Source organism: Podarcis muralis, chromosome 7 (assembly GCF_964188315.1).
Source record: "Podarcis muralis chromosome 7, rPodMur119.hap1.1, whole genome shotgun sequence".
In the NCBI taxonomy this organism is placed as follows: Eukaryota; Metazoa; Chordata; class Lepidosauria; order Squamata; family Lacertidae; genus Podarcis; species Podarcis muralis.
The window spans coordinates 81303108-81324408 of record NC_135661.1 but is presented as its reverse complement, the minus strand read 5'-3'; the positions used below and the strand labels follow the sequence as shown (position 1 = coordinate 81324408).

The 21301-nt window shown below is 48.4% G+C and overlaps 1 protein-coding gene across 9 annotated transcripts in view; it reads left to right on the top strand.

Annotated features, from left to right (window-relative positions):
* Nucleotides 1–21301, top strand: part of ARHGEF1 (Rho guanine nucleotide exchange factor 1) — a 77328-nt gene that overhangs the window by 18409 nt on the left and 37618 nt on the right. For 6 of the 9 annotated variants that reach the window (XM_028742276.2, XM_077932210.1, XM_028742273.2 and 3 more), the window contains exons 2-12: nt 1526–1631; nt 3419–3502; nt 3992–4111; nt 6559–6660; nt 7622–7664; nt 12987–13092; nt 13833–13973; nt 16054–16083; nt 17287–17389; nt 18868–18961; nt 19648–19683. In XM_028742276.2, coding sequence (XP_028598109.2) covers nt 1605–1631; nt 3419–3502; nt 3992–4111; nt 6559–6660; nt 7622–7664; nt 12987–13092; nt 13833–13973; nt 16054–16083; nt 17287–17389; nt 18868–18961; nt 19648–19683 — 886 coding nt within the window. In that variant the 5' untranslated portion in view covers nt 1526–1604. Of the gene's footprint in view, nt 1–1525; nt 1632–3418; nt 3503–3991; nt 4112–6558; nt 6661–7621; nt 7665–12986; nt 13093–13832; nt 13974–14981; nt 15141–16053; nt 16084–17286; nt 17390–18867; nt 18962–19647; nt 19684–21301 lie in introns of those variants that run through there. The other 3 variants (XM_077932209.1, XM_028742274.2, XM_028742277.2) reach the window with 3 other exon arrangements.

Genomic DNA, 21301 nt, shown 5'->3' with positions numbered 1-21301 from the left:
CATCCCTAGCTAGCAGAACCAGTGGTGAGGGATGGTGGGAACTATAGTCTTAAAAAAGAGCTGTAGACCCAAGTTTGGGAAACCCTGATCTAGTCCATTTAGGTGCCGAAGTTGACTTCTAAATTGCAAGTTGTACTGTTCCCCATAAGGGACGCAGGTGGCGCTGTGGGTTAAACCACAGAGCCTAGGGCTTGCTGATCAGATGGTCGGCGGTTCGAATCCCCGCGACGGGGTGAGCTCCCGTTGCTCGGTCCCAGCTCCTGCCCACCTAGCAGTTCGAAAGCATGTCAAAGTGCAAGTAGATAAATAGGTACCGCTCCGGCGGGAAGGTAAACGGCGTTTCCGTGCGCTGCTCTGGTTCGCCAGAAGCGGCTTAGTCATGCTGGCCACATGACCCGGAAGCTGTATGCCGGCTCCCTCGGCCAATAAAGCGAGATGAGCACCGCAACCCCAGAGTCGGCCACGACTGGACCTAATGGTCAGGGGTCCCTTTACCTTACTGTTCCCTATTAGGAGAACGACCCTGTGGGCAATTATTTTTATCCTTCCTTTGTGTCACCACTAGGGGACACCAAGCTAGTCATCACTCATTAGGATTTTTTTACCTGTTCCACAAAAAGAGACAAATAATGTCTGTGGGAAAATAGATAGGCAATGGCCTAGAGATGGGTATCTGGGCCTAAACCTCAATAATCAGGCTGGGAAACCTCAATAATCAGGTTATTCTGTCCCCCCACCCTGGGGATAGTGTGTGTGTGTGTGTGTGTGTGTGTGTGTGTGAAGGCAATCCAAGCCCAGCACTTTGAAGAGTTTTGCAATGTGCTGTTTTGATTCTGACCCATATTTTTCCCCAAACCGAGCTCCTCCCTGGCCACTACTGCCAGCCTTTTGGAAAGGTGCCCTTTATGAGTCAGGCTGTCTGTGGGGTGTGGAGTTTTCCTCTTGCTTGACTCTCTTTCTCTGAGGCCTCTTTGTAGGTGACAGAGGCGGTATTCATACAGTGTTCACCTCCACCTAGTGCAGGAATTTCTGAGTAATTGGGGGGGGGGAGAGAAAGAGAGGTGGGGTGGCCTTGGTAGCTTGAATACCTCTCTGTGTATAAAGCCCTCCCCCGGCTCCAACTTGCTTTCCATTCCATCTCTTCTTCCCCCCCCCCCCCGCATCTCCCATATTCTTCCTGAGGACGGGTGTGTATTTTTCCTGAAAAACTCGAATCCTTGCAAAGTTGGGTTTTATTTAAAGAGAGCAGTCGTTTAGGGGAAATCCATGCCATGGGTTTTTAAGCTTGTTCAGTGCATGTGACTTCTCCCCAAAGAATCCTTCGAACTGTAGTTTGACCACCTTGAGCTACGATTCCCCAAGCGCCCTTAACAAACTACAGTTCCCATGATTGTCTTGCGGTTTGAAAGTGCGTTGGATGTGGGTCTGCCCTTAGAGTTTTGTAAACCGAACTCCCAAATCTATGTGCTTTTCCTCCACTGCCCAGTTTGTGAATTTTTCATTTTTCTGTGCCCCCCCCTTAAAGGTAGATGCTGACCCTGAACACTTGGACCCCTTGACTCAGCTGCTGGGGACCTTATCCCCACCCGTCCCACAGGGGCAGAATGGAGCTGGAGGAAGGATACAATGGGGTGAGTAATTGGCATGGGGAGGGGAAGGAGATAGTCTTTTGTACAGTGAGGGGTAGGACGGACAAAGTTCTAACCTGCCAATCCCCCCAAAAAAACAGGATTTCCCAAATGTAGGTCTCCAGTTGTTGGACTACAACTCCCATCATCCCTATCTAGCAGGACCAGTGGTCAAGGATGATGGGAGTTGTAGTCCAAAAACTGCTGGAAACCCGAGTTTGGGTACGATTAGGAAACTTTTGCTTCAGCAACTTGAATATGTGAATTGGAAACTAAGTTATAAGAAAGATGAGGTGGACAATATGAAATAACTATACTATGTTTATTTTTAAGATACAAATAACGGAGATACAGCATTTTGAACTTAGAAACATAGTATTTGAAAGATACAGTAAGATATGAAACAAGGTAACAAATTGCTGATGTTCTAATTGCAAAGAACGCAGGGTTCGGAAGATGTGGGGAAGTCCAGTTGGAATGGCAAAAATAATTTGGAAAGTTGGTTTTTATGTATCTCTTTTTCTCTTTCTCTTTATTCTTTATTCTTCATTCTGTAAATTTCTAACTGTTGGAAAGAAAACTTAATAAAATATTTTTTTTTAAAAAAAACCCGAGTTTGGGGAACCCTACCACAGAGCAAAGATAGGGAGCCTGTGGCGCTCCAGACATTGTTGGACATTGTTGGGACGCGGGTGGCGCTGTGGGTTAAACCACAGAACCTAGGGCTTGCCGATCAGAAGGTTGGTGGTTCAAATCCCCGTGACGGGGTGAGCTCCCGTTGCTCAGTCCCAGCTCCTGCCAACCAGGCAGCTTGAAAGCATGAAGTGCAAGTAGATAAATAGGTATCATTCTGGCGGGAAGGTAAACGGCGTTTCCGTGCGCTGCTCTGGTTCGCCAGAAGCGGCTTAGTCATGCTGGCCACATGACCCAGAAGCTGTACGCCGGCTCCTTTGGCCAATAAAGCAAGATGAGCGGCGCAACCCCAGAGTTGCCACAACTGGACCTAATAGTCAGGGGTCCCTTTACCTTTACCACAGAGCAAAGATAGGGAGCCTGTGGCGCTCCAGACATTGTTGGACTCCAACTCCCATCATCCCCAGCCAGCAGAGCCAATTGTCAGGGCTGATGGGAGTTGGAATTGGAGGCTGGCAAGCTCTGGAGGGCTCCCTTCTCCATTTTAGAAAGGGCAGTGCTTTTTTATAAATCAGATTTGCTGATTGGCAGCTGGCGTTGGTGGTTTCTACACAGAAGACTCTTGTTATATGAGGGGTTTTGTGGGTGGAGAGAAAGGTCTGTTTTGAGAGTGCGTGGAGTTTCCAGGGTGCCTGGTAACAACAACAACAACAACAACAACAACAACAACAACAACAACAACAACAACAACAACAACAATTTATTATTTATTCCCCTCCCATCTGGCCGGGTTTCCCCAGCCACTCTGGGCAACTTCCAACAAAACACTAAAATATAATAGTCTATCAAACATTAAAAGCTTCCCTAAACAGGGCTGCCTTCAGGTGTCTTCTAAAAGTCTGGTAGTTATTTTTCTCTTTGACATCTGGTGGGAGGGCGTTCCACAGGGCGGGCGCCACTACCGAGAAGGCCCTCTGCCTGGTTCCCTGTAACTTGCCTTCTCACAGTGAGGGAACCACCAGAAGGCCCTCGGCGCTGGACCTCAGTGTCCGGGCAGAACGATGGAGGTTGGGACCTCAAGCTATGTGTGATCCAAGCAGGGCAAGGTGGGGCTTCTCAATGCTGCAACTGAGATGGTCTCGCGTCTTCCTTACCAGAACCCAGCACTGGGTGCCCGCAGTGGCTCGGCCATGGCGATCATCGGAGCGGAAGACGAGGACTTCGAAAATGACATCGAGCCAGTAAGTGGGAGGTTCGGGAGAGGCCAGGATTCTAACAGCAGGAGGAAGGGCACAACAGCACCATAGCCCAGTGGCAGAACACCTGCCTGCCATGCAGAAGGTTGAATCATCGGCATCTGCAGATGGGGCTGGGAGAGCCCCTTCCCTGAGTCCCTGCTGCCGGTCTGTGTTGATCAGACGAACCTTTGGCCTCTAAAAGTTGTTGAACTACAGTTCCCATCCTCCCTGCCAATTGGCCATGCTTGCTGGAGCTGCCGGGAGGTCATAGTTCAGCAAGATCAGGAGGGCCGGAGGTTCTCCACACGTGGGGTAGACAGTGCTGAGCTGGGTGGGCTTGTTAGAAGGAAACTTGTTGTGAACAAACACCGAGTGTGAGCTGGAAGGAACTGTGTTGAAAGGAGGCAGTGAGGAGAGGGTGGAGTGGAGAAGGTAGAGTGGGGGAAATCCTGATTTAACAACACACACACACACTTTCGTTCCTCCCCTCAGTTCCAGAACCCAGATGCACAAAGCAGTATGTTCCAGAGCCTGGACCTCTTAACACGACATCCAGCCTACTTGATGGTTTTTCTGCAGCATGTGGTTCTGCAGTTCGACTCCAGCCCTGTGGTAAGCCTTGCATTTTTTTTGTCGTTGATTTATTAATCACCTTCTAAACCGCCCTCTCGAGACGATTTAGACCATGGGTAGGCAAACTAAGGCCCGTGGGGCCGGATCCGGCCCAATCGCCTTCTAAATCCGGCCCATGGATGGTTCAGGAATCAGCGTGTTTTTACATGAGTAAAAAGGTAAAGGTAAAGGTACCCCTGCCCTTACGGGCCAGTCTTGACAGACTCTGGGGTTGTGCGCCCATCTCACTCAAGAGGCCGGGGGCCAGGGCTGTCCGGAGACACTTCCGGGTCACGTGGCCAGCGTGACATCGCTGCTCTGGCGAGCCAGAGCCGCACACGGAAACGCCGTTTACCTTCCCGCTAGTAAGCGGTCCCTATTTATCTACTTGCACCCGGGGGTGCTTTCGAACTGCTAGGTTGGCAGGTGCTGGGACTGAGCAACGGTCGATTCGAACCGCCGACCTTTCGATCGGCAAGCCCTAGGCGCTGAGGCTTTTTACCCACAGTGCCACCCGCGTTTAAAATGCATCTCCGGATTACAGTGGTACCTTGCAAGACGAATGCCTCGCAAGACAAAAAACTCGCTAGATGAAAGGGTTTTTTTGTTTTTTGAGCCGCTTCGCAAGACGATTTTCCCTATGGGCTTGCTTCGCAAAACGGAAACGTCTTGCAAGTTTGTTTCCTTTTTCTTAACACCGTTAATACAGTCGCGACTTGACTTCGAGGAGCAACTCAAAGAACGCGGTGTGGTAGCCTTTTTTGAGGTTTTTAAAGCTTTTTGAGGTTTTTGAAGCTTTTCCAAAACTTTCCCGACACCGTGCTTTGCAAGACGAAAAAAATCGCAAGACGATAAAACTCGCGGAACGAATTAATTTCGTCTTGCGAGGCACCACTGTGTTGTTATTTAAAATGCATCTCTGGGTTATTTGTGGGGCATAGGAATTTGTTCATTCCCCCCCAAAAAATATAGTCCGGCCGCCCACAAGGTCTGAGGGACAGTGGACTGGCCCCCTGCTGAAAAAGTTTGCTGACCCCTGATTTAGACATAAGGTGAATTTTGAAAGTTAAAAACAACAGATGTGTTTAAAACAAGACTAAAACCCTGACAAGTGGACACTCATTTAATTTTGGAAAATTATTGTAAGCCTATTAAAAAGTTAACAGTAACAGAGTAATTTCATCAGTAACAATTGCTGAGATATAAAAATGAGAAAATGAAAAGAGAGGGATCTCATTTCTTAGCTCATTGCTCAGTAAGAAGCAAACCTTCACCAGTCACCCAATTCCCCGGGCCCTGCAGGCAAGGGCACTGAGATTATTTACGAAGCACTCAAGAATATTTTTTTTAAGTGCTGTACAAACAGTAGGATAGACCTGCGCCCAGTGCTTTGCAGTCTTATAGACACAATAGCAAAAGAAGGTGGTGTGGGTAGGGAAGGGAAGGGAAAAGCCCATTCAGATACCAAACGTGTTTTCATTTATCGTTGGGCTGGATAAAGATCAGTAAGCAAGACAGTCTTTGCTGCAGGCTTGCAGTCTGATAGACACGACACAAAAGGAAAGTGGAATGAGGAGGGCATGGGAAAGTAAGCAAATTAAGGCTCCGAGTCTTAAAAGTTAATGTAATATATCAACATGGATAAATTCTGACATCATGACCGCGAGGTCAGTGCAAGAAGCAGTTTTGGATGGTGTAGACCCAAATGGTGGTTGGTCCCAGCCAAGCCAATGGAGGGCGTCCCATGGTGTAACCTTGCCCTCTCATACAGGCAGGCAGGATGATTGACAGGTAGTGGAAGCAATGATTACCCGGCTTCATTTCCCTGTTTTACATGTATGGACCAATGCAGAGGGGAACAGGAAAGGGCCTTTCTGAACTTCCCTTCCATCTCTCATTTAATGTTGCATTGATAAGGCCTGCAGTGTTGTTTTGGTTGTTGATTTTATTTTGCATTTCTGTGCCACTTTCCTTTCGAATGAACCCCAAAGTGACTTACAAACCATAAATAGCAATGGCATAATAAGAGCATCACTAGCACAGCGTTGATCATATAATTAACATCAGCAAAACAATTGCAGTCTCTAAAACCCTGTTAACAAACCAGCAACTAAGAAATAAGCTAACACTCGCAATTATAAGTCATATTATATGATTACCAAATCAACGGGGCATTTATAATCTATAGAACGATATTAAACAAGACAGCAACTAAAAATAAGCTATTAAGTTCTCTCTCACACACACGCACACACCTTCTCTCAATGACTCATAATCTTTCGCTCTGTTCGGTTCATTAAAACACACATACCCATCCATCATCTGGGAGTTTTGGGGAGTCGCCATCTTGAATTGGCACAGGAGGGCCAGGTGAGAAGGAATCCGGCCCCGCCTTTCCTCGGCCGGCTGCCAGGTGCTTCTTTCCTAACTGCCTTCCTTCCTTTCAGCTCTGTTACCTTCACGTGGACCTCATACTGAACCGCCTCGGAGCCAAGGAGGCGAAGAAGCAGTTTGTGGAATTCTGTCATATGTTCCTAGACAAAGCCGGGGTAAGCCAACTCTGTGGGAGAGCGCTTCACGGTGATGATGGTGATCTTTATGAATCTATACCTACGGGTGGTGTTCTGATAATTTTACTCAGAGGAGACCTATGGAAATTACTGGACCTCACTTTGTCCCATGTATTAATTTCAAAGTGTCTCCTCTGAGTAAAACATACAGGCCGCATTCACACCATAGGTTTAAAGAGCTGTGATAAAAATTAAAAAATTGTGGCTTGCCTCCCCGCAAAGCATCCTGGGAGTTGTAGTCTGTTATGGGTGCCGAGAGTTGTCAGGAGACACCTCCCCACCTCCTTTATTCCCCTCAACAGAGCTACAGTTCCCAAAGTGGTTTAACAGTCAATTCCTCTTCAGCAGCTCCGGGAATTGTAGCTCTGTGAGGGGAAATATGGGGCCTCCTGGCACCTTTTTTAAAAAACTGCAGTTCCCAAGGTCATTTGGGGGGAAAGCCATGTTTGAAGTGGTATCATAGCGCTTTAAATGTATGTTGACTTACCACCCTTTCTGTCCACAAAAGTACATGAGGCAGCATACATAAGATGGGCACCATATGGAAGTACATTGCAGAGACAAACAGCAGTTGAAAACAAACTAGCAGCAGTTTTAAAAGCAGAAAATATGATAGAAAGTGGAGAGCCTTGAGACACTCCCTTCCTCTCCTCCAGCACCACTTTCTCCAGCTGGCTTTAACCAGCGTTCTCTCATAACCAAGATTTGAAACCCAAGTTCTGAAGCTCCCTCAATTATTCCACTCCTTCTACAACTTGAGTGGTTTAGTAGCTGTCGGGTGATTCCCTCACAGGCCCGTTCAAGAGTTTGGGAATCTCACATGCTGCCTTAATGATGTCGGGGATCCACTTTTACCACAGTTCAGGTTCAGCTTGGTCCACCACACGTGGCAGAATAAGGCGGTGCTTGTTCTAATCATTATCCCTTATCTTTTTGGCAGCTGCTGAGGGTCCCTGTTCCATCCTCCGTACAGTTTGAGCTGGGTAAGACCCAAAGCGAATGATGTGCTTTTTGTGTGTGAGTATGCAGTAGGAAAACAGAGCTTTCATCTCTTTTGCACTGAGGAATTTTGCAGGAAGAATGTGTTTTATGCAAAGTCAACCCTCTGGTGGTATTATTATTTGCAAATTATTATTTTTTTGCATAATAATTTACATGCCTTCAGAAACGCCACAGATCCTTTTACGAAAGTCCTGGCAGACTGTGGCGAGCGAAGCAAATACAGTTATGGATCTTCTGCAGTTCCATGTAATTGCAGGTAGAGCCGTGGAATTTTGCTACTGGTAGCAAAGTCCAGCATCCTGAAAACACTGGCATTTTTTGTTCTGCCAGCTAAAAGTCAAGTTAGTAGTCCTTGCGGGTGTGCAAAGTGTGTGGGCATTGCCTGATGGCAACTCTGGAGAATAGGGGAAGCCAGGTGTGTGTGGGGTGGTTGTTTTTTTACCATGACTTACCAAGATTTTCATTGGACAGGCATGCCAGAAGGTGCTCTCAATAGCTGAGGACTCTGCTTCCTGGCTGGCAAGGGCAGGAATAAAATTATGCAAGGTTGCTTAGTTTATGCGGGATTCAGTTTTTGTTTGTATGTGAAGCATTTTCATATTAAGTGCAAAGTATGTGGAAGAGCTGCAGGACCAGGTAATTGGAGCCAGAGGGGAAGTTGCACAGAAGGCAGAAAGTTTTGCAAATTGGTTGGAGGCACGACAAGTGAGTTTCATCAGCTGCCTTGGGCAGGGGTGGCCCCTCCCGGTCCAAAACTGAAGAGGCTTTTATGGCACAGTAGCTCCTAAAGCCTGTGAGCTGTTCCACACCCCACCCTCCACTCCTTGCAGTTAGTGGTCCAATGGTTAGAGTGTCGAACTGCGAGACCACGGTTCGAATCCCCCTACCCAGCCATGAAGCTCACTAGCTGACCTTGGGCCAGTCACTTGCTACTCAGCCTAACCTCCCTTGCAGGGGTGTTGTGAAGATAAAAAGCAAGGCGGGGAGAACCACGCCCCCTGCCTTGAGCGCCTTAGATGGAAAGGCAGTACAGTGGTACCTCTGGATACGAACGGGATCCGTTCCGGAGCTCCGATGACATCCAGAAGCGAACGCAACCCGTGCCTGTGCATCGCGATTTGCCGCTTCTGCGCATGCGCATGACGTTATTTTGACCACCTGCGCATGCGCGAGCAGCAAAACCCGGAAGTAACGCGTTCTGTTACTTCTGGGCCGCCGCGGAGCGTAACCCGAAAGTGCTCAACCTGAAGCAACTTCAACCCGCGGTATGACTGTACAGTGGTACCTCGGGTTAAGTACTTAATTCGTTCCGGAGCTCCATACTTAACCTGAAACTGTTCTTAACCTGAAGCACCACTTTAGCTAATGGGGCGTCCTGCTGCCGCCGCGCCGCCGGAGCCCAATTTCTGTTCTTATCCTGAAGCAAAGTTCTTAACCTGAAGCACTATTTCTGGCTTAGTGGAGTGTGTAACCTGAAGCGTATGTAACCTGAAGCGTATGTAACCCGAGGTACCACTGTATATAAACATAACAAACGCAGGAAATACTTAGGGAAAGGAGCTGCAGGGCTGAATTGAATTCCCTCTGCCCGATCTGCAGCTGGCGATACTGATTGCCACACAGCAGACGTGTTGCAAAATTACGTTTTAAGCTCACGGCAAAGAGGAGCCGGGAGTTGACTTAACACTTGTTGCTGCACTTCACGAAAACTTGTGACATAATGTATAACTGCGTCGGGTCTCCGGTGGAGCAGCAAGACTGCTTGCCTGGTTCCTGGTCCCGTTCTGCTCCCTTTCCAGATATTGTCGCCTCCGCCCCTCCCTCCGAGCTGCAGCCCCTAAACTGTTCTCCCTCCTCCCTGCCTCCGCCCCCCCCCAGCGGTCTCTGCAGCTTGCTCCCCCTTCTGGCTTTCTAGCTTGCAGCTGTCGGGGAGCCCCACCCAGCTGGTGAAACTCTGTGAAACTCTGTGAAAGGCAGGAAGTTGGAGGGCTTGGGGGGTGGGGAGTGAGGCAGGGAAGGCTACTGCTCTCCCCCGCTGCCCCGGCCAATTGATGAGCTCATCTGGAGCCACGGACTGGCCCTGCCCTTTTCTTCTGCCACGCTGGGGGTTGGGGGGGTTGGGTTAGAAATCTGAGTGCAGCCAGGCGACGGGTCCTGCGGCATCGTGGCACCATCTAGTGGGCTTGCCTGCCAATTGCAGCTGACTGCCACACACTCTGGAGAGCACCCAGCCTCAGAAAGGAATTTCTGATGTGAAAAATGTGCTGCAGTGCCACACGACTGTGGTGCCACATGGTGGTTAAGCATTTGGGAAGATCTCTGCAGGCAGGGTGTGTGTAATGGGGAGGAGCTTCTAAGAGACAGGATATTTGCACTGGGGGGGTGTATGCAAGAGGAATGAAGAGATAGGGGGAGAAGCACCATTCACTTCCCCCTAGAACGCTGAAAGGGGGTCGGGGGGGAGCACAGGGCCACCCCCTGTCTCTGCTTCCTGTAAATAAGTGAGCAAATGTGTTTTTATATATATTTCGCAGAGAGAAGGTAGGGGTGCAAACGCAGGCGAATCTTTTGATTTGGACCACATTTGCGCCATTCTTTTGAAGCAGATATTGCAAAACTACCCTTCTCAGAGCTCCTTGTGACAAGGGATTGGTTGTTAATCCCTTCTGGAAACTGTAGCTTTGAGAAGGGGATAGTGGGCGTGCTGATCAGAAGGTTGGTGGTTCGAATCCTCGTGACGGGGTGAGCTCCCGTTGTTCGGTCCCAGCTCCTGCCAACCTAGCAATTTGAAAGCACGCCAGTGCAAGTAGATAAACAGGTACCACTGCGGTGGGAAGGTAAACAGGATTTCCGTGCACCCTGGTTTCCGTGCGCTCACGGTGTTCCGTTGCGCCAGAAGTGGTTTAGTCCTGCTGGCCACATAACCTGGAAAGCTGTCTGCGGACAAACGCCAGTTCCCTCGGCCTGAAAGCGAGATGAGCGCCGCGACCCCATAGTCGCCTTTGAATGAACTTAACCGTCCAGGGGTCCTTTACCTTTACATGAAGCCTACATGCTGCCAGAGGGATTAGCCCCTTCCATGATGCCCAACCTAATGGTTTGTTGGGGATTATGTGTTTTCATGCTTCTGGCAGCCCCATTCCCCCTGCTGCCACTTAAGCAACCTCAAGTTTTACCAATGCAGATGGTTAATTCACCTCTCCTTGTATAAAGGTAAAGGGACCCCTGACCATTGAGTCCAGTCGTGACTGACTCTGGGGTTGCGGCACTCATCTCACTCTATAGGCCGAGGGAGCTGGCGTACAGCTTCCGGGTCATGTGGCCAGCATGACTAAGCCGCTTCTGGCGAACCAGAGCAGCGCACGGAAACGCCATTTACCTTCCCGCCAGAGTGGTACCTATTTATCTACTTGCACTTTGACGTGCTTTCGAACTGCTAGGTTGGCAGGAGCTGGGACTGAGCAATGGGAGCTCACTGTGTCACGGGGATTCGAACCACCGACCTTCTGATCGGCAAGCCCTAGGCTCTGTGGTTTAACCCACAGCGCCACCTGCGTCCCTTGTATAAACCCCTCCGATTGTCATTGTATGTCTCCAAATCTCAGGCTCTGAATCCTCTTTCCCCCCCACCCTTTCTAATCCCATAGCATTTTATTAAATATACCCGGGGACTCCTGAAAGCAAACAGGCCCTTGCGTCATGAGAGCACAGCTGCACAGGAGCAGAGGTGAAACTCTTCTCCTCCCCTCATTGAAAGGGGGCCACAAATAAACAAACAGCTGCTCCACCCCAGAGATGGCTGCATTACTGTCCTAGGACAGCTTGCTGTGCTCCAGAGGCAGCTTCCATGTTGGCAGCAAGCCAGAGACAGTGGCATCCAGACAGCTGCAAGCGATTTGCCTTGACGATGCTATGTTTGCACAAAATCACAGAGGAGATGCCTCCCCTTTGGAGCGATCTCTGAATCCCAGGGCAGTTCTCCAGTCAGTCCTGCAGGCTGATCGCTTTTTGTTTATTCCTCAGGCCGGCTGCCAGGACAGCTGGGAGAGCTTTGAAGGGCTTATTTTCCGAGTCTCTGCGGTTGTTTCTACTTCGGTTTGAGGATTTGTTTATTTTTTATTTTTTTTAATTGCTCTTGTGCAAATATAGCAGCAAGAATACCCCTCTGGACTTTAAGGATACGGACCGTGAAAGGAAGCGACGTGGACTTGGGAAAGTTTCTAGGACACCCTTGTAGCGGAGACAAATATGGCATTGATGTTGCCAGCAGCAGCCATAGATCTTCGTCATGGTGCTGTCAGGGGAAGTGGAGGGTGGAATGCTTAAAGTTTGCAGAGTTGCAGCCTTGTCGTATTTTGAGGGCTGGAGATCTGAATGTTGAACCTGCCAGAATTCCAGTTCTCATGACCTATTACAGCAAGCACACTCTTAGGCCGTCCATTCCTTCCACCTCTGTCGTGTTTCTGAAAAGCAACAAGAACATCCGTGTTCTTTTGAGTTCATACTAATGCAAGCATTGCCCTCTGAATGTGGCATGAAGATTCAGTCGGCCCGATGAGCTGAAGTCATGCAATGGCTGTGTGCCGTGAGTCAGGAGGTTCCAGATCTCAATCCTATCTCTGTTGCACACTCATTTAGGCAACATCAAATTGTAGCGCACCCCAGATCGGCAAGCTGGGAGCAGGAATACCGATGTACCTTATGGGATTTTTGCTAGGCTGACTGAGATAATGTATGTGAAGCATGCTGGAGCACTGGACTCCAAGAAGTGTTGAATTATTACTGAATGATAACAAAGAGGGCAAACTTATTCCTCCTCAGATTCTCTTCTTGCCCAGCAGCTTCTTAACATGTTTCCAATTAGTAAAAAAAAAACCTAACCTCCAAATTGTTTCCTGCTTGGCAGGGGGTTGGACTCGATGGCCCTTGTGGTCTCTTCCAACTCTATGATTCTATGATTCTATGAAATTACTTTTTACAAACTTTACACAGAACTATGCAGGTTGCAATATGCAAATTCAGTTTTCCATCTTACTGCAGAAGTTCTGCAGTGCAAGGGATCTATCTTTCAGTTCCTGTTTCCCAGTAGGAGGGAAACTTGAATGCTTCTGAGCATTTGCTAGCAAGAAGGCATTTTGTTTTCGGTACAAAACTGTCTTGAGGCTTGGGGAGAATCCCCCTGCCTTAAAAACGATACCTTGGCAATGGGCCTCCAGACTTGTCCTTTGAGCCTCTCAGTACCCCCTGCAACCAGTTTTGCAGCATGCCTAAAACTTTGGGGCCCTCCTCTCTCCTTCCCGCAGATCGTAACCGACCTGAGCTTCTGCCTGATGACCAGCAGCGAAAACACTTGCAGGACATCCAGGCTTTCCAAGAACAGGAGATTGCTCGGCAGCTGGAGGACTTCAGGTACAGACCCTGCATCCGTCGGGCGCGGAGGTAGTGGCAGAGAGGATCGGGGATGGCTGGGCATCCTCTGAGGGTGGTGAAACTAACCAGAGTGCCGCCCTCTGGCAGTCTAGACCCCTGAGAGGGTCTGTAGGGCCCATTGGCCCACCCAGTATCGCCTACACTGATTGGCAGCAGCAGCAGCAGCTGTGCAAAGTTTGCAACAGGGGTTTATTCCCAGTCTACCTGAAGATGCAGAGGTTTAATCCAAGGATATTCTGTGTGCAGAACAGATGCCCTTCCGCTGAGCTGCAGCCCTTCCCCAGCACTAGAAAGCTGATTCAGACAATTGGTGTGCCTAGTTCAGTATTGTCGGCACTGTCTGGCAGCAGCTCTCCAGGGTGTCAGGCAAAGGGCCTTTCCAGTCCTGTTTGGGGGTGCTGGAAATTGAACCTAGAGCCTTCCCCATGCAATGCACATGCTCTACCGGTGAGCTACAGCTCTTTCCTATAGAATCATAGGCTTGTAGAGCTGGAAGGGACCACGAGAGTCATCTAGTCCAACCCCCTTCAGTGCAAGAATCCTTTGCCCCAACATGGGATTCGAACCCACAACCTTGAGATGAAGAGTCTCAAGACCTACTGACTGAGCTATCCTGCTGCACTGGGCTTGGGGAGCAGAGGCACCTTTCTTCCTGAGCTTTTTGGCGCAGGGCATGCATTTGCGGCACGAAAGAGCCCACACTTCTTTGTTTCCGGCAGGGAAAAGAGGAAGATGGGGATGACCCCGGGGGAGTCCGAGCTCTTTGAGTTGGAAGGCTATCGGACGAAGGACAAAGGCATCCGCGAGGCCAAGGAGAAGCAGCTGGCCGAGCTGCTGATGGTGAAGCTGGAGGAGATGCAGTGAGTGAATGTCTCTCTGTTCACCCAGCGCCTAATCAGTGAGCCTTCCCTGACATAGAATTGCAGGGGGAACCCCAAAGGTCATCTAGTCCAACGCCTTCAACGCAGGGATCTTTCGCCCAACATGGGGCTCAAACCCACGACTCTGAGATTAAGAGTCTCATGCTCTACAATCTTCATTTTATTTTATTATTAAATCTTTATTGGTTAAAAATACAAAGATACAAACATACAGCAAAGGTAAGTAATTCAGATTTAAATACAAAAAAAGAAAAGAAAAGAATGGGGGGAAAGGAAAATTTTTAAACAAAGACAAAAAATGATAAAAAAACCAAACTTTACAATCCTTTTTTTTTTTTTAAGGCCAGGGAAGATATTGGTAGGGGAAAAGAGAGAGAGAGAGAGAGAGTGTGTGTATATATCTATATATCTATATCTATATCAATATATATATATATATCTATATATATCTATCTCCTATTTCTATACCAATATCTTCCCTGCCCCCCCTTTTTTAAATGCCTGGCCAGCAAAACAAAATGAACTCTACAGCTTCTTAAAACCTCCTACTTCTTATTTAGGCTTAGTGGACCTACTCAGGTTGTTATTGATTTTAAGCAACCCCCTCCGCCTCCCCCCCAGGCTGTGCTGGTCCCATCCACACTTCCCACTTCTCCCAGGGAAAATGGATTCACCCAGACTGGCGTCTCTCTCGTGCAGGCCTTGCCTCTTTTTCCCAGGAACCGAGCTTCTGGTCCTTGGCCCCCGTCCCGTTCGCTCTGGGCGCAGCGCCAGGAACTGGCCTCTGATGTCTCATCCCTGAGGATGTGGCCGAGGCGTGCTGATTACGGCCTCCCTCGGCCGCCACCCCTTCGCTGCCAAGTTCCTTCCAGATAATAGAAACCATCTGTCAAGCAGGGGAAGAAAGAAAGAGGGGGACATCCCCCGCCCAGGCCGGGATGTTGCCTCCTGTTGCATCATCCAAAGCAGGCTGTATAAACTCCCCTCGCAGCCCCCCTGTCCCCATCTCAGTCCTTGCACCCGACTCGACCCAGCAGCTCCGTTCCAGCTGTGAGCGCCTCTCGAGAGCTCCCCGCATCTCAGAACATGCGTATATGCCTTTCAACTTTTATTCTCTTACCGCGCAAATATGGGGCTGTTGTACGGGTGAGTTTAAACTTGCAAGGAGCCGGGGGGAGAAGATGGGGAGTTGCTCCTGAGATGCAGCTGCCGCTGGGGTTAGCGCTGTGAGTCTGGGGGTGCAGCCCCTGCTTTAGGGATTTGGCACAGAATCATAAGAGTTGGAAAGGGACCCTGAGGATCATCTGGTCCAACCCTCTGCAATGCAGGAAAATGCAGTTGTCCCGTATGGGGATCGAACCTGCAACCTTGACGTTATCAGCACCATGCTGCAACCAACTGAGCCGTCCAAGCTATCCGTCTGTGCCTGCTTCTTCCCTTCAGTTATTGAGAGTCAAAGCGGCCAGCATGTTGGACCGGGATCAGGGAGACCTGCGTTCAAATCCTTACGAGGCTTGGCCAGACCTTGCTACCATACAGGGTCCCTCGGGGTTGCTTTGGATGTGGGTAAACTGGGAGAGTGTCCACCCTGAGCTGCTTGGCAGAAGCAAAGGGGGCACAGATCGAGTAGGTGAACAAATGTGGATTTCACAAACCAATCTCTGTGATACTTACGATAATATTTTATTTTATCCTCTTGTTAGTTATGCTCTTTTAAATGTGCATTTTATATTTGACTTCACTTAGCAATGGCTTGTTTGTTTTTTGAAATGTTTAAGGGTGGCTTTTTGTTAACTTGGTGTTAAAGATGTATTCTGTAGTTGACCTCCTTTGTAATGTTTTATTTTGAATGTTTTAGTTTCCTGTTAATTATGTTGCTTTGGCTGTATACTCTATACTTGATTTCCTTCAGAAATGTTGGGTTCTGGATTGTTTTATTGATGTTTCAATATGCTGTAAACCGCTTTGAGATTTTTCTTAAAAATATAAAGCAGTATAGAAATGAAGTTCATAATAATAATGATTTCTCTTTCTCCTCCTTTTTTATTGTCAATTCCAGCCCCACCATTTCTGTCGACGAGGAGAAAAGGTACATAACAGGCAGGGCTGCGGAGACAGTTGTTTTGGCTGTGTGAAGGGGGGGGTTCAATGGTTTTATTTCCACAGTGCAGCCCCTGCAGAGTTCCATGACACACGTACTGCTGGATGCGACCTGCAGCAAATTTAGCTCCACCGCTGCTCAGGTGGTTGTGTGTGTGCGTGTAGGCGAGGGTGGAGGGGGGGGGAGGTAGGCTGTCCTTTGAACCTTTGAGCTTTTGACAGTGACTAAAGGCAGCAGCCTGCCTGAGAAGGCAGAAGAAGCTGGCTTATCCCAGAGTCAGGCTACTTGCCCACCAAAACCAGCATTGTCTGCATAAAAACTGGTAGCCAGTCTCCAGGCTCTGGAGCAAAAGGTCCTTTTCAGCCCTGCTTGCTTGTTACCTGGAAGCGCCAGAGATATTTTCACCCGAGGTCTTTTCACAGACAAGAGTCTATGCATTTCCATTGGATCTCAGGGCCCCTTGCCGTCCCTTCTGCTGCCTGCCTGGACCAGATCCGTGCCATACATTTAAATCCCAAGGCTTTCCCCCTAGAATCTTGGGAACAGTCTTTTGCTAAGGATGCTGGGAATCATTAGCTCTGTGTAAACTACAACTCCCAGGATTCTTTGCTGGAGGGGTGGGGCAGAGCCATGAGCTGTAAACATGCTTTAATGTACGGTGTGGGCAAGTGTCTTTTATGAAGGCCCATTGCAGTCGCATAGTGACTTCTGCCCTCTCCCGCCACTCATGGTGATTTGCTCTAGGTTTTGTGGTTATTGCAGAAAGAGAGTGTCCTCTGCCCTTCCCTTGCCCCCACAACCTGCGCAGGCATTTTTGGAGCTGTACCAATGAATCATACCCTGTGTGCATGTGTGTGTAGAGAATTTGGAATAGTGCTTCAGGAGCATGCATATATAGGAATGTTGCACCAAAATAGGCTTTCCTCCTATATACACATACCATAACAACATGAGAAGAGCATGGCACAGAAGTGAAGGACAATTCAATTGCTGGTGACCTTGACTTGTGCCATCAGAGGGCATCATATAAATGTTCCGGTTGATGTCGCCAGAGAATTGACTAGATAATACCAAAACTGAAAACAGACCAGTCTTCTCAGTTCTGCCTTCCCCAAGTTGTATGTCTCCCGTTGCTGTCTGCAACCACTCAACAACTTTTCATTTTCCCTTATTTCTCCTCTGGTCCCTTAGTTCTGCCATTTTTGCTGCCGTTGTGACATATATGAAGTCCCTGGGGGTTAAGACGAAAGCTGCCGATAACAAAAAGTCGAAAGCCAACTTCTTCCGCAAGAAGGTATGGAGAAGCCTGAAACCAGAATGGCACCATTTCCCCCCTGTGTATTTGCTTCAGATTGATTACCAAGGTTGTTTTGCATTTTGTGGATTTGTAAGCGACCTCTTTTCGTGGAAAGCAATGAATAAATGTAATAAAGAATAATAATCTGGGACCTGGGTGCCTGTCCCTTACCCTCCCGCCCCCAAATGATGAGAACTTAAACTGGTTTACTAAAGTCCTATCTCTTGCCTTTCAACAAAAGAGCTTCACCTTTGTGAGAATTGGATAAATCTAGACCACATCCCGGAGAGTCCATATTTGGGCAGAGGTGGGATTAGGAAGCTACATCATCTCTACCTTTGAAGGTGACCTGGAAACTACAATTAATCCAGAATGCGGCAGCTAGACTGGTGACTGGGAGCGGCCGCCGAGACCATATAACACCGGTCCTGAAAGACCTACATTTGGTCCTAGTATGTTTCCGAGCACAATTCAAAGTGTTGGTGCTGACCTTTAAAGCCCTAAACCGCCTCGGTCCTGTATACCTGAAGGAGCGTCTCCACCCCCATCATTCAGCTCGGACTTTGAGGTCCAGCTCCGAGGGCCTTCTGGCGGTTCCCTCACTGCGAGAAGTAAAGTTACAGGGAACCAGGCAGAGGGCCTTCTCGGTAGTGGCGCCTGCCCTGTGGAACGCCCTCCTATCAGATGTCAAGAAAATAAACAACTACAGTGGTACCTCGGGTTAAGAACTTAATTTGTTCTGGAGGTCCATTCTTAACCTGAAACTGTTCTTAACCTGAGATACCTCTTTAGCTAATGGGGCCTCCCGCTGCTGCAGCACGATTTCTGTTCTCATGCTGAAGCAAAGTTCCTAACCCGAGGTACTATTTCTGGGTTAGCGAAGTCTGTAACCTGAAGCGTCTGTAATCCGAGGTACCACTGTATCTGACTTTTAGAAGACATCTGAAGGCAGCCCTGTTTAGGGAAGTTTTTAATGTTTGATGTTTTATCTTATTTTAATATTTTGTTGGGAGCCACCCAGAGTGGTTGGGGAAATCCAGACAGATCATAGAATCATAGTTGGAATAGACCACAAGGGCCATTGAGTCCAACCCCCTGCCAAGCAGGAAACACCATCAGAGCACTCCTGACATATGGTTGTCAAGCCTCTGCTTAAAGACCTCCAAAGAAGGAGACTCCACCACACTCCTTGGCAGCAAATTCCACTGTCAAACAGCTCTTACTGAACAGATGGGTGGGGTATGAAGAAGAAGAAGAAGAAGAAGAAGAAGAAGAAGAAGAAGAAGAAGAAGAAGAAGAAGAAGAAGAAGTGAGACCATTGGGACCATCTAGCTCCAAATTGCTTACACTGACTGGCAGAATTTAAGACATGGGAAGTTCCCACTACTTGGAGATGCAAAACAGATGATTTTCCATTGAGCCGCAGCTCTTACTCATTCTTCCTCTCTCCTCCTCCTTGTTTCCTGCTCACCCAGATTTCGGGGACCAAGAAGCCCGAGGAAGCTCCCAGATCAAAGAAGACCTTCAGCATTTTGGACCCAGCCCGCTGGAACCGGGGAGACTCCCACTGTAAGTATGCATTTGTGGGCAGGAGCAGAGCCCTGGGTCAGGAGGCTGCTCAGCTCAGTAATCCACAACCTCCCTGGTCATTAAAAAAACAAACCCTTAAGCGAAGGGAGCCAAGGGTCTTCTCAGAAGAAATGAAGGCAGGCCACCAAAGTGGGTATGTCCACTCTTGCCCCCATCCTGGAAACAACAGGACATGACAGGGTCAAGGGAGGGTTGGGGCTGCATAGAAAAGCTGCCCTCTTCTGAGTTAGGTCAGTATAGCCTGCACCAACTGGCAGGTTTCTTGCACGCAGGGCAGATGGTTTCCCACTGAGCGACATCCCTTCTCTGGAAATGCCTAGGACTGACCTCTCTGGAGCAGGTTCTCCTCTAGCTAGTAATTATATCTTAGAATCTGAAGATCAGGGCTTGACCCCTCACAGATAAGTTTATAGTGGGGGTTTTCCCTCCTACTGTCCAGTTTGCATGCGCCAGGCCAGCTTGAGTGGTGAGTCTGGCATGCTCTTCGCCCATAAATATTTTTAATAATAATAATAATAATGGAGGATTATTATTATTATTTAACACAGGCAGGCGCTGTTGTCCCTGGGTGGGGTTTGGTTTTATACCTCTCCCTTCCCCTGGCCCGTTTTGCCTTCCCTCCTCCATTTCTCCTCCTCTTCTTTTTTTCCTGCATTTTTTTGTAGATTCTGATTACAGACAACCCAAACCAGAGGGTGAAGGTACCAGCGCCCCTCCTCCTCCTCTTCTCCCCCACCCCAATAACGCATGACACCCCATGTGTCACCTTGTCCCTCTCTTTGCGGAGGGGTCCGCATTAAACTAATGCACTCCCTCGTAACCTCAGGCACTAACTTTTTGTATTCATGGTTTCACATAACGACGTCCCCTTTCACATAACAACGTTCCCCCTCCCCGCTGCCCCGCCCTCCTGATCATACTATATTACTAATATATCACACACATTCCTCTACAAGCCCATCGTACTCGTCAACGTTATCGGACAACTTCCTTGGCATGCTGTGGCTGCTCTCTATGTCTCCATCCGTGTGTCTGTCTGTGGGAACCGTGTCTGTATTGGCTTAAAATTGGGCAAGTTAAGTGGGAGAGGACTTCCTTCCTCTTCTCTGAAGGCTTATGCACTTACAAAATAGTGCCCTTACACATTTTACATGCACCCCCCCCAAAAAAAATTAGCTTTTCCTAGAGAGCCAGTGTGGTGTAGTGGTTAAGAGCGGTAGTCTCGTAATCTGGGGAACCGGGTTCGCTTCCCCGCTCCTCCACATGCAGCTGCTGGGTGACCTTAGGCTAGTCACACTTCTCTGAAGTCTCTCAGCCCCACTCACCTCACAGTGTGTTTGTTGTGGGGGAGGAAGGGAAAGGAGAATGTTAGCCGCTTTGAGACTCCTTCGGGTAGTGATAAAGCGGGATACCAAATCCAAACTCTTCTTCTTCCTTGTCATGGACACTTAAATTATTGGGGAAGGAGGAGTGGCTGGATTCCAACCCCCATCAGCCCAAGCCATCATGGTACAGTGGTACCTCAGGTTACAGACGCTTCAGGTTACAGACTCCACTAACCCAGAAATACAGTGGTACCTCGGATTAAGTACTTAATTCGTTCCAGAGGTCCGTTCTTAACCTGAAACTGTTCTTAACCTGAAGCACCACTTTAGCTAATGGGGCCTCCCACTGCCACTGCGCTGCCAGAGCACGATTTCTGTTCTCATCCTGAAGCAAAGTTCTTAACCCGAGCACTATTTCTGGGTTTGCGGAGTCTGTAACCTGAAGCGTATGTCACCTGAAGTGTATGTAACCCGAGGTACCACTGTAGTACCTCAGGTTAAGAGCTTTGCTTCAGGATGAGAACAGAAATTGCGCGGTGGCGGCAGCGGGAGGCCCCATTAGCTAAAGTGGTACCTCAGGTTAAGAACAGTTTCAGGTTAAGAATGGATCTCCGGAACGAATTAAGTTCTTAACCCGAGGTACCACTGTACTAAGTCCACGATACCCTATTCTATCATTCTGATGACACAGGCTCAGTGATGCTCAATCTTCACACTCATGTTTTGTTTGGTAATTACTGTACAGTGGTAGTGCCTTGGTTCTTTAACTTAATCCATTCCGGAAGTCCGTTCCAAAACCAAAGCGTTCCAAAACAAGGCGCGCTTTCCCATAGAAAGTAATGCAAAACAGATTCATCCATTCCAGACTTTTAAAAAACAACCCCTAAAACAGCAATTTAAGCAATGAATTTTACTATCTAACGAGACCATTAAACCGTAAAATGGAAGCAATACTATAAAATAAATAAAACAGTATTGCAGATGATAAAAATTA